Source organism: Oncorhynchus mykiss, chromosome 25 (genome assembly GCF_057628025.1).
Source record: "Oncorhynchus mykiss isolate SJ-2025 chromosome 25, ASM5762802v1, whole genome shotgun sequence".
Taxonomy (NCBI): domain Eukaryota; kingdom Metazoa; phylum Chordata; class Actinopteri; order Salmoniformes; family Salmonidae; genus Oncorhynchus; species Oncorhynchus mykiss.
Window position 1 is genome coordinate 46,284,078 of NC_143046.1, and position 12,281 is coordinate 46,296,358.

At 44.1% G+C, this 12,281-nt stretch overlaps 2 protein-coding genes across 3 annotated transcripts in view; one reads left to right on the plus strand and one right to left on the minus strand.

Moving 5' to 3' along the window:
* LOC118944195 (uncharacterized) overlaps positions 1-6,029 on the minus strand; it is a 73,120-nt gene extending 67,091 nt beyond the window's left edge. Inside the window, exons 1-2 of the mRNA XM_036962461.2 lie at positions 5,517-6,029; positions 5,087-5,148 (exon numbers count right to left, since the gene is read on the minus strand). The gene's annotated coding sequence lies outside the window, so the exon portion shown is untranslated. The remainder of the gene's footprint in view (positions 1-5,086; positions 5,149-5,516) is intronic.
* Positions 1-12,281, plus strand: part of LOC110505206 (MAM domain-containing glycosylphosphatidylinositol anchor protein 2) — a 240,949-nt gene that overhangs the window by 127,211 nt on the left and 101,457 nt on the right. For both annotated transcript variants that reach the window (XM_021584281.3, XM_036962460.2), the window contains exons 7-8: positions 1,623-1,952; positions 4,079-4,372. In XM_021584281.3, coding sequence (XP_021439956.3) covers positions 1,623-1,952; positions 4,079-4,372 — 624 coding nt within the window. The remainder of the gene's footprint in view (positions 1-1,622; positions 1,953-4,078; positions 4,373-12,281) is intronic.

A 12,281-nucleotide genomic window follows, 5' to 3' on the forward strand; every position in this document is an offset into this window, starting at 1 on the left:
TATGTTGTTTTTGGGAGTGTGGGAACAGCTATTTTTGTAATGGAAGTTTTTCATCCCCCTTTGTATGGATCCTCTGAGTTTTACTTCAATTGTGGCTTTAACCTTTGAAGCTTCCTGCTCAAACATTTGAATTCAGCTGAAGGCACAAATATTTTCCTGTTGTTTCAAAGTATTATATACCAAATATATAGTCAATGGAAAAGGGCCTGAGAGACTACTGGTAGATCACTTATTTACGTCATTTTAAATTGGTACATTGGAAATATTTTTGCTAATATTTTGAATGTTTTTAGTGTCCTGCAAATATGCATATGAACTCTTAGCTAAATGGGAAAGTGATGTTTATCGAAAACACTGTGGTAAAAAAATGTATGAGCCTCTTCTCGTGAAACATGTACCGCTGTCTTTGAGGAAAAGTGTGTGACAGTTACAATGAAGTCGGAAAACAAACAACCTCAAGTAATTTGTTCATTCACTAAAATGCAACCTCTCTCAGAGAATCTGGGACTTTGGCAGCAAAGCAGCCCCAAACCATGATGCTCCCTCCACCATCGTTTACAGTTGGGATGAGGTTTTGATGTTGGTGTGCTGTGCCTTTTTTTCTCCACACATAATGTTGTGCGTTCCTTCCAAACAACACAACTTTAGTTTCATCTGTCCACAGAATAATTGCTAGTATCGCTGTGGAACATCAAGGTGCTCTTTTGCGAACTTCAGACATGCAGCAATGTTTTTTTGGGATAGCAGTGGCTTCTTCCATGGTGTCCTCCCATGAACACCATTCGTGTTTAGTGTTTTACATATTGTAGACTCGTCAACAGAGATTTTAGCGTCTTCCAGAGATTTCGGTAAGTCTTTAGCTGACACTCTAAGATTCTGCGCTGTGCTCTTGCAGTCATCTTTGCAGGACGGCCACTCCAAGGGAGTGAAATTTCTAAATTTTTATAGACAATTTGTCTTACCATGGACTGACTTTTAGAGATACTTTTGTAACCCTTTCCAGCTTTATGCAAGGCGACAATTCTTTAATCTTAGGTCTTCTGAGATCTCTTTTGTTCGAGGCATGGTTCACATCAGGTAATGCTTCCTGTGAATAGCAAACTCAAATTTTGTGAGTGTTTTTATGGGGCAGGGCAGCTCTAACCAAAATCTCCAATCTCGTCTCATTGAGTCAACTCCAAGTTAGTTGACTCCTGACACCAATTAGCTTTTGAAGAAGTCATTAGCCTAGGGGTTCACATATTTTTTCCAACCTACACTGTGAATGTTTAAATTATGTATTCAATATAGAAAATAAAATCATTTGTGTTATCCGTTTAAGCACACTGATGTGATAAAATGTGATCTGATCACATTATATGTAAAATGTATGCATAAATCCAGGAAATTCCAAAGGATTCACATACATTTTCTTGCCACTGTATAGTATACAATGACTTATACCCAGTGTTTTATACCCGTTCAGCTATCTTTATTCAAAACTGTAACCTTTTGTGCCCCCAGGTGGCTGCCATAATTATAAATACAATCAGTACAGTAAGGTTGGTTATTTATAGGAAAAACACGGAACCCAAATTTTTAGCATTAGTGCTGATGTAGCCTATTACTCTTTCTCTCCGTAGGGCTAAAGAAGGGGCGCTTCTGGATCACGCCTGACCCGTACCACAACGACGACAACATCCAAATCGGCCGTGAGGTCAAGATCTCCTGCCAGGTAGAGGCAACGCCCCCTGAGGAGCTTCTGTTCAGTTGGCTGAAGAATGGCCGGCCGCTGCGCAGCTCGGAGCGCATGGTCATCACCCACACCGACCCCGACGTCCAGCCCGGCACTACCAACCTGGACATCATTGACCTCAAGTTCACAGACTTTGGCACGTACACCTGCGTGGCGGTGCTGAAGAACGGCGGCATCCCCGAAGTCAGCATCGACGTCAATATCTCTTCGACTACAGGTGAGCAGTGGACTGTACTGTACTGTTGTGCTTCTAGTTGTTTAATAGGTTTGTGGCACAGTTGACTAAAGTAGCATATTGTAGGGCTCATCATTACAGGACGATATAGGTTACAGCAGGGCTCTCTAACCCTGTTCCTGGAGAGCAACACTTCTGTAGGTTTTCGCTCTAACCCCAGTTGTATTTAACCTGATTCAGCTTATCTACCCGCTAATTATTAGAATCATGTGTTCTAGATTAGAGTTGGAGCAAAAATTTACAGGACAGTAGCTCTCCAGGAACAAGTTTGGAGAGCCCTGGGTTACAGGGATATGGAGAGTCATCAAGCTCTTTCAGTGTTTATGAAGGATGAGATGATGGGACAGCCCCTCCACACCCCTACCTACCCCTCTTAGTAGGCAATACACAAAGTACATACTACAGTATGTGTGCTTTGATAGGAAGGACACGCCATGACTGAACGATGGCCAGACGTGGCAAAAACACAGACTTCCATTCATTAACAGTCCATAATCCTTATGTGTTGGGTTTTAAAGCATTTTCGGGACAGATTGTTGGGATCAGTCCATTCAATCAGGCATAAATCTGTCGCTAATATGCGCATTCCTACTTCCAAACCTAATGATTATTTACAGCCTGCTAGTGTAGGGTCACCTGTGTTATTTTCTCCTAATTAGCTACTCCCTCTGTAATTTTCCTTTAGTTTGTTGGCGTATGAACTGATGCAAAAGATCTTTAGATGTTTTTTCTTAAAAACAATTGATAATGAGTTAGTAATGCCGGAGCGGAAACATCAAATGTTTGATGATAAGCCCGGACATTATTATTCCTGTTGTGGGCGGGAGGATTGGTAAATTGGCAATGAAACGGAAGGAAAACTTAAAAACATCAAGGAGCTGACCATTAGGATCATTGAAGTCCATTAAAACTACTTTTGTGAGTAGCTACAACTCATAAACCCAGAAATAGATGAGCCTATTTGTGCGGGAGCCTTTGTAGGACATGCTAATGTGCATCAACCTGAAATACACACACACACACACACACACACACACACACACACACACACACACACACACACACACACACACACACACACACACACACACACACACACACACACACACACATGCTTCCCTCTCTGGCACAGGTCTCCTGCAACTACTTATGTAAGTCTCAGGTGGTGTGTGTTCTTTCCTTCCCTCTCATCTAGCTGTCTTGATCGGTTCGTCAGATTCACATTTTTAAGACCTGCATTTGCCTTTGTTGTCACCTCCAGTATATTAACCAATGGAGCAGAGAAGAAGCCTCCAACATGCATTACTAAAATCCATTTGGGCTAAGCAAAGTAAAGCCTATCCAGAATGATTGGCCTGGGTTGGGATGATAGTGTTTGCCTTTGGCAGAGAACCCCCGTAGGAGAGCAGAGCTGAAAGCTCAGGGGGAGATGGCTACCCCTCAAACGCGCCAAATAAATGAGACCTGTCTGTTCATTCGTTGCCTCTCTGTTCTGTGTTCCCTTCCCTTACTATATTACATATTTTGCGCTATTTTGTATTCATAGCTTTTTATTTCAGTGTAGCAGTGGCGGATTGGGATTGCAGTAGCAGGGGATGAAGGATGAATTGAAACAAGGATACCACAGTCATAGCACTGTTGGAGAGAGGGGGGGGGGGGGGGGGTGATGGGGTTGTCCAGAGGGTTGGATGGTCAGAATGCACAGGGCAAAAATCTAAGGACTTCCTGAGTCCCACTGAGTGATTTGTGATATACTGTCTACCAACCCCTAATCCTGGCTGAAGAACTATAGGGTGTTCTTGCCCACCTGATTCAGCTTTTCAAGGTCTAGGTGAATTGTTGATTAGTTGAATCAAGTATTAGTGCTGGGTTGGGATAAAACTTGTCTCTACCCCAGCAACTTTGTGTAAAGTAACATTGCGTAAACGTAACTTAAAATAGCATCACATAAAGGAACATTACGCAAAGTGACAATACTTAAAGTGACATCACATAAGTTAACATCATATAAGGTAACATCATGGAAAGCAATGTAATACAACGAAACATCACAAAGTAGCACCACGTAAAGTTAAGTGACGTTAAGTTTCTTTCTCCATCTCTCCCAGTTCCTCCGGAGCTGACGGTGCCGCGAGGCAAGTCCCCCATGGTGGTCCAGGAGGGTGACACAGTGGACCTGCAGTGCCTGGTGTCAGGGAAGCCCAAGCCCATCATCCTCTGGTCGAGGGCCGACAAGGAGGTGCCTATGCCCGATGGCAGCCTTCAGACAGAAAGCTACGATGGTGTGCTGCGCATTGTCAATGTCTCCCGCGAGATGACTGGAACCTACCGTTGCGCCACCAGCCAGTACAACGGCTTCAACGTGAAGCCCCGAGAAGCGCTGGTGGAGCTCACCGTGCAATGTGAGTATTCTGGATATACTGTGTTTTGCAATGGGTTTGAACCATGGTGAGTTACGTTGGTTCCATGAGTTGGAGAGGTCTCTGTAAGGAGGAGGTCAGGAGAGGTGGATGAACCGTGCAAAATTCTAAATTATATATTTGAATTGTGACTTGCAATCTGATTGGCACTTATCAGGAGTCGACTGTACACTGCAATGCACATAAGTTTTAAGGGGTTTAAGTTAGATGTGTGGGAATTTCTTATGTTGCTATCTGTATTATATTTTGTTTGATACATCATACCTCATCAATTCAATACATCATTCATTTCAATTAGTAACAGCACATAATCTTGGTGCGTTACGCATTTCGCAAATCATCTCGCCTCGGCTAATTATTAAAACGTCTGGATTCAATTTCCCCAGGTTGAAAGGTTAACCTTTCTGATCTCCCCATCCCGGATCCGGGTTCGTGAATACAGACTCAAGCTCATTACCATAACGCAACGTTAACTATTCATGAAAATCGCAAATGAAATGAAATAAATATGCTAGCTCTCAAGCTTAGCCTTTTGTTAACAACACTGTCATCTCAGATTTTCAAAATATGCTTCTCAACCATTGCAAAACAAGCATTTGTGTAACAGTATTGATGGCTAACGTAGCATTTAGCATTAGCATTCAGCTGGCAACATTTACACAAAAAAACAGAAAAGCATTCAAAAAAATCATTTACCTTTGAAGAACTTCAGATGTTTTCAATGAGGAGACTCTCAGATAGCAAATGTTCAGTTTTTCCTGAAAGATTATTTGTTTAGGACAAATCGCTCCGTTTTCTGCGTCACGTTTAGCTATGAAAAAACCCCTGTATCCAGGATTGTGTAAATCTATCAGCAAGCTCATTAGCATAACACAACGTTAACTATTTATGAAAATCGCAAATGAAATGAAATAAATATGCCATCTCTCAAGCTTAGCCTTTTGTAAACAACACTGTCATCTCAGATTTTCAAAATATGCTTCTCAACCATAGGAAAACAATAATTTGTGTAAAAGTAGCTAGCTAGAGTTAGCATTTCGCGTTAGCATTTAGCGTTAGCATTAGCGTTAGCATCCAGCACGCAACATTAACAAAAACATAAAAGCCTTCAAATAAAATCATTTACCTTTGAAGAACTTCTGATGTTTTCAATGAGGATACTCTCAGTTAGATAGCAGATGCTCAGTTTTTCCAAAAAGATTCCTTGTGTATTAGAAATAGCTCCGTTTTATACATCACATTTGGCTACCAAAAAAAATCCATAAATTCAGTCCTCAAAACGCAAACTTTTTTCCAAATTAACTCCATAATATCGACTGAAAACATGGCAAACGTTGTTTAGAATCAATCATCAAGGTGTTTTTCACATATCTCTTCATTGATACATCGTTCTTGGACACATGCTTTCTCCCCTGAATCAAATGGTAAAGTAGAAGCAGCTGGCAATTGCGCACCGAATTCGACGCAGGACACCAGGCGGACACTTGGAAAATGTAGTCTCTTATGGTCAATCTTCCAATGATATGCCTACAAATACGTCACAATGCTGCTAAGACCTTGGGCGAACGACAGAAAGTGTAGGCTCATTTGTTGCGCAATCACAGCCATATAAGGAGAGAATGGAAAACAGAGCTTCAGAAATTCTGCTAATTCCTGGGTGATGCATCATCTTGGCTTCGCCTGTAGAATGAGTTCTGGGGCACTTACAGACAAAATCTTTGCAGATTCTGAAACTTCAGAGTGTTTTCTTTCCAAAACTGTGCATAGTCGAGCATCTTTTCGTGACAAAATATCGCGCTTAAAACGGGAACGTTTTTTATCCAAAAATGAAATAGCGCCCCTAGAGCTCTAACAGGTTAATGTAACATAATAAATTCCTGATGTACGTTCCACATTCAAAGGAAACATTTCAACACGACTTTTAACTCAGTCACACCGAAAAAGTGACAGGAAAGTGTCATATCTCAGTGTTAATGACCATTAGCGGCCTTTACTTAAGAGAAACGAGAGGCATTTTATAATTGCATAATCCATAACGTTTATTGACCTTGTACATACATGCGTAGGAGGAAATTATCTGGTGACATTATGGAGGAAGACACTATTAGAGGTCATAGAGCTTTGGTGGATGCATACCAAATGGAACCCAATTCCCAATGTAGTGCACTAGTCTGGTCAAAAGTAGTGCACTACATAGGGTGTGAAACATCCAGTCTAATTTATAGTAATATCGGAACGGAGGGAAGATGGCTTCTAGAAATGCAGAGCTGCTCATCGCTCGATCACCGCTTCTAATTTACTAGTGTCAGGCCTCTGAAATCTGTGATCTGTGACCTTATATCCCTCCCACCACCACGCAAAATTACATGGACCGTGAGGTGGGTGAAGAACGATGAGCCGTAGGAAGTGTGTGTGCGTGCGTGTGCGTGTGCATGTGCGTGCTGTCGTGGATTCATGAAGGTCTGTGTGTGTTCTGAGCGTGTCTGTGTGCATTAATGGATTAATGCGGAAGTGTGTGTGTGTGTGTGTGTGTGTGTCACTAGGCCACACACACTATTCCACAGAAGCTCTCACTGATTCACTGGAGTGAGAGCTCCCCAGGCAGCCTGGCCTCAGAGTTGTCCTTAGTGTGGCCCCAGGAGAACCGTTTGTGGACTGTGCAGAAACAGGCGAGAAGGAGGCTAGAGGAAAGGGGGGCTGAAGAGGAAGGAGGGCTGGTCCCAAAGAGCCGGGCATAGTGGGACCTAGCCAGGTACAATCAGAACTACAACAATAGGGCTCTGGTCAAAAGTAGTGAATATAGGGAATAGCGTGCTATTTGGAACACAGCCTAGCTGCAGCATTGGGATGCAGATGCCACTCTCTCTCTCTTCCCGTTCCTGCTCTCTCTGGATGAGTGCACTAAACAGTGTATTGACACAGATAAGGAGGTGTAGGACATGACAGTTGTCTGTTACTTTTACGCAGTGCTATGCACACCTAGGAATTGCAGGAGCGCTGCAATAAAACAGGAGTGGCAAACAACAGTAACAACCGGGGCCATGGGATTGAAGGTGGGATTTTCTTTGACTCATGGTGTCGGTGTAAATATGACAGCGTAAATGCTGGTTATATGCTTGATTAAAATGGGCAATCTGCAATTGCTACACACATTTTGACTTTTAAATCCATGTTATATATGTATATTTAAGTGGGAAGTTTACATACACTTAGGTTGGAGTCATTAAAAATAGTTTTTCAACCACTCCACAAATTTTTTGTTAACAAACTATAGTTTTGGCAAGTCGGTTAGGACATCCACTTTGTGCATGACACAAGTAATTTTTCCAACAATTGTTTATAGTCAGATTATTTCACTTCTAATTCACTGTATCACAACTCCAGGGGGTCAGAAGTTTACATACACTAAGTTGACTGTGCCTTTAAACAGCTTGGAAAATTCCAGAAAATGATGTCATGGCTTTAGAAGCTTCTGATAGGCTAATTTTTTAATTGCTTTATTTTACTTTTATTTAACTAGGCCAGTCAGTTGAGAACAAATTTGCAATGACAGTCTAGGAACAGTGGGTTAACTGCCTTGATCAGGGGCAGAACGGCAGATGTTTACCTTGTCAGCTCGGGGATTCAATCTTGCAAACTTTCGGTTACTAGTCCAATGCTCTGACCACTAGGCTAAATGACATAATTTGAGTCAATTAGAGGTGTACATGTGGATGTATTTCAAGGCCTACCTTCAAACTCAGTGCCTCTTTGCTTGACATCATGGGAAAATCAAAAGAAATCAGCCAAGACATCAGAAAAAAAATTGTAGACCTCCACAAGTCTGGGTCATCCTTGGGAGCAATTTCCAAATGCCTGAAGGTACCACGTTCATCTGTACAAACAATAGTATGCAAGTTTAAACACCATGGGACCACGCAGCCGTCATTCCGCTCAGGAAAGAGACGAGTTCTGTGAACGTACTTTGGTGCGAAAAGTGAAAATCAATCCCAGAACAACAGCAAAGGACCTTGTGAAGATGCTTGAGGAAACAGGTACAAAAGTATCTGTATCCACAGTAAAAACGAGTCCTATGTCGACATAACCTGAAAGGCCGCTCAGAAAGGAAGAAGTCACTGCTCCAAAACCGCCATAAAAAAGCCAGACTACGGTTTGCAACTGCACATGGGGACAAAGATTGTTCTTTTTGGAGAAATGTCCTCTGGTCTGATGAAACAATAATGAAACTGTTTGGCCATAATGACCATCGTTATGTTTGGAGGAAAAAGGGGGAGGCTTGCAAGCCAAAGAACAGCATCCCAACCATGAAGCACAGGGGTGGCAGCATCATGTTGTGGGGCTGCTTTGCTGCAGGAGGGACTGGTGCACTTCACAAAATAGATGGCATCATGAGGACGGAAAATTACGTAGATATTGTGGCAGACCAGGGGGTTGGGTCAAAACGTTTACACAGATCAGACACGGACAGAGTAGGATTAGCTCAGCTTCAAAGGTGTTTATTAAAATAATAGTCCAAAAGAAAAGAATAGGTCTCGCCCTCTCTGGGATACCATCAAAAACTGAACTCCCTCCTGTTACCTCTGGTACCATCCCCAACTATACGGGAGTCCTTTCCTCCCCCAGTCTCTCCCTTGTGTGCTGCCCTTCTGGCAGCTTTATGGTACAGCTGGTGAGCAATCAGCCCTTGATTACTCACCAATCCCTAATCAGCCCCAATTAGTCCTGGCTGGAGAGCCCGTCTAGACCTGGCACGTCCAGCAGATGGAGCCATCGCCTCGTGATGTATACTCCGTCTGTCACCAGGCCTCGTCGAGTCTCCCCCTGGGGGCTGACCTATTGTACCCCCATTAGCTCTGTCGGGGAGGGGACTATCATCAGTGCGACGTATGTCTCCCTTCTCGATAGGGCATCCGTGTTTCCATGCTTCGCCCCTGACCTGTGCACAACAGAAAAAGAGAAGCGTTGAAGGGACAAGAACCACCTGGTGACCCGATCGTTTGTATCTCTTTCCCTGGCCATCCAGACCGTGACAATGGTGAAAGTGGGTACCTAATAGGTAATACTTGAGTATCTAGCGCCCATTCCCACTAGACACTCTTTCTCAACAATAGAGTATTTTTTTCTCTCTGGGTATCAGCTTTCGGTTGATGTACATGATGGGGTGCTCCTGCCCATCGTGTATCTGGGACCGAACGGCCCCTAGTCCCGTGTCACATGCATCCGTCTGAACCAACATCAGCACCTGGAAATCGGATGGGAACACAGCACTTCCTTCAGGCGGCTGAATGCCGCTTCTGTCTCGTCCGTCCATTTCACTGTTTTCGGGTGGCGGGCCCTGGTTAGATCGGTAAGGGGGTAAGCTATAGCCGCAAAGTTGTGGATACAATCCGTCTGGTGTCAAAAACACCGTCTTCTGCCGGGAGGAGGCTTCCAACAGTACTTGCCAATATCCTCTGGTCAGGTCAACGGTGCTGATGTACCGGGTCTATCCCAAACGGTCGATGAGCTCGTCCACCCTCGGCATGGGGTAGGTGTCAAACAAGCTAATGTCGTTCACACCCTGGAAATCATTACAGAAGTGCAGGCTACCGTCCGGTTCGGGCACCAACACGATGGGGCTGCACCATGCACTGTGAGACTCTTCAACGACCCCCATCCTCAGCATAGCCTCCACTTCCTGTTTCACGGCTTTCCTTCGGGCCTCCGGAATCTGATATGGCCTCTTTCGTACCGTTTCCCCGGGCAGGGTATGGGTGTGGTTTTCAATGAGGGTCGTGCGGCCCTGCTTCTCGGAGTACACCGCCGTGTTCCGATCGACAAGCTCCCTCTTGCTTCTGGGCCGGGTCGAGGTCCTCATTGCTCGGGACCACAACTTGTACCATTGGCGTCCTTGGTCCCGACCATAACACGCCAAGGCTGTCCTCTCGTGCCATTTCTTCAACAGGTTCACGTGGTAAATCTGTTGGGGTTTCCGTCCACCGGGCTGCGGTACGCGGTAATTGACAGGTCCCACCTTCTCAATCACCTCGTAGGGCCCGTTCCATGTTGCCAGGAACTTACTTTTGACCGTGGGGATCAAGAACAACACCCTATTTCCCACCTGGAATTCTCGGGGCTGGGCACCCCGATTGTAGACCTGGGCTTGGGTGCATTGGGCCTTCTCCATATGTTCCTCACGACTGGCAATATGGCTGTCATCCGCTCCCTCATCGTCTCCACATGCTCTACCACGCTGCGTAAGGGGGTCGGTTGGGCTTCCCACACCTCCTTGGCGAGGTCCAGTAGGCCGCGTGGCATCCTGCCGTAGAGGAGTTCGAAAGGGGAAAACCCAGTGGAGGATTAGGTGAGGTAGCTGGTCCCAGTTCTTCCCGTCCTACTCGATGACCTTCCACAGCATTTGTTTGAGCATTTTATTTATTTATTTTAGTCCTGACGGAGAGCCTGTCGAGACCTGGCACGTCCAGCAGATGGAGCTATCGCCTCGTGATGTATACGCCGTCTGTCACCAATCCTCGACAAGTCTCCCCCTGGTGGCTAACCTGCTACACGCCTCAATATATTGATGCAACATCTCAAGACATCAGTCAGGAAGTTAAAGCTTGGTTGCAAATGGGTCAGACTTTACATACACTCAATTAGTATTTGGTAGCATTGCCTTTAAATGGTTTAACTCAAACGTTTTGGGTAGCCTTCCACAAGCTTCCCACAATAAGTTGGGTGAATTTTGGCCCATTCCTCTTGACAGAGCTGGCGTAACTAAGTCAGGTTTGTAGGCCTCCTTGCTCGCACACGCTTTTTCAGTTCTGCCCACAAATGTTCTATAGGATTGAGGTCAGGGCTTTGTGATGGCCACTCCAATACCTTGAATTTGTTGTCCTTAGGCCATTTTGCCACAACTTTGGAAGTATGCTTGGGGTCATTGTCCATTTGGAAGAGCCATTTGCGACCAAGCTCTAAGTTCCTGCCTTGAGATGTTTTTTATATGTATATAATTATTTATTACAAAAAACACAAGGAAGGGGCAACATTAAAGTATTAGAACATGAAGGACAAACAATACAGCATCAAGACACTATCAAACATGTATCAGTCTTTCTGCAACAGAGCCATCCTTATGTGTGAGGGTGCGTGTGCATGATAGTGATATAAAATATGTCATAGTTTCCTTTTTCATGATAACAATCTTGTGAAGCCCGAACCCTGCAAGACCCCCCCCCACACACAGTTCCCCAATAGCTGTCCCTCAACCATTCGAGACCCCCCCCCCTACCCGGAAGAAAAAATAAATACATAATATTAATTCCATTCCCCACCCCTATGAACCCCCCCCATGCACCAACAACCTAGAGAATGAACTAAAGAGAAAAAAGGAAAAGACAGAAGACAGCAAACAAAAATGCAAAAAAAATACACAAAATAATATGTTTAAAACAAAGGACATCAAGGACAACTGAAATCATAATAGCAATGCATACATTATATGTTTGTGTGCATGTCTGGCACTATTATGTATGTGTGTGTTCTTGTATGTGTTTATTTGAATGAGAGTGTGTGTATATGCATGTGTACAAACACCTGCACGGCATCAGCCTCAGGCAGACTGGCATTAGTTGTAAAACACTGCCACTTAGAGTCATTCAAATGTACCTTTATTATGTTTTATTTTGACTTTTTTTCCCCTTTATCTTTTGACCATCATTCTCTCTCACACAGCAACTCCATTCCCACTTGTCTCCAATTCCACATACCAACCCTCAGCTTCCCTCATCCCATCTATCTCTGCTGGCCACCCACTTCGTGTTTCTACGCAACACATATCTTTCAACTCTGCTATGATGTTTAACGTGCAATTTCAATCTATCTAATCGAACAGATGTTCAAACATCTTTCC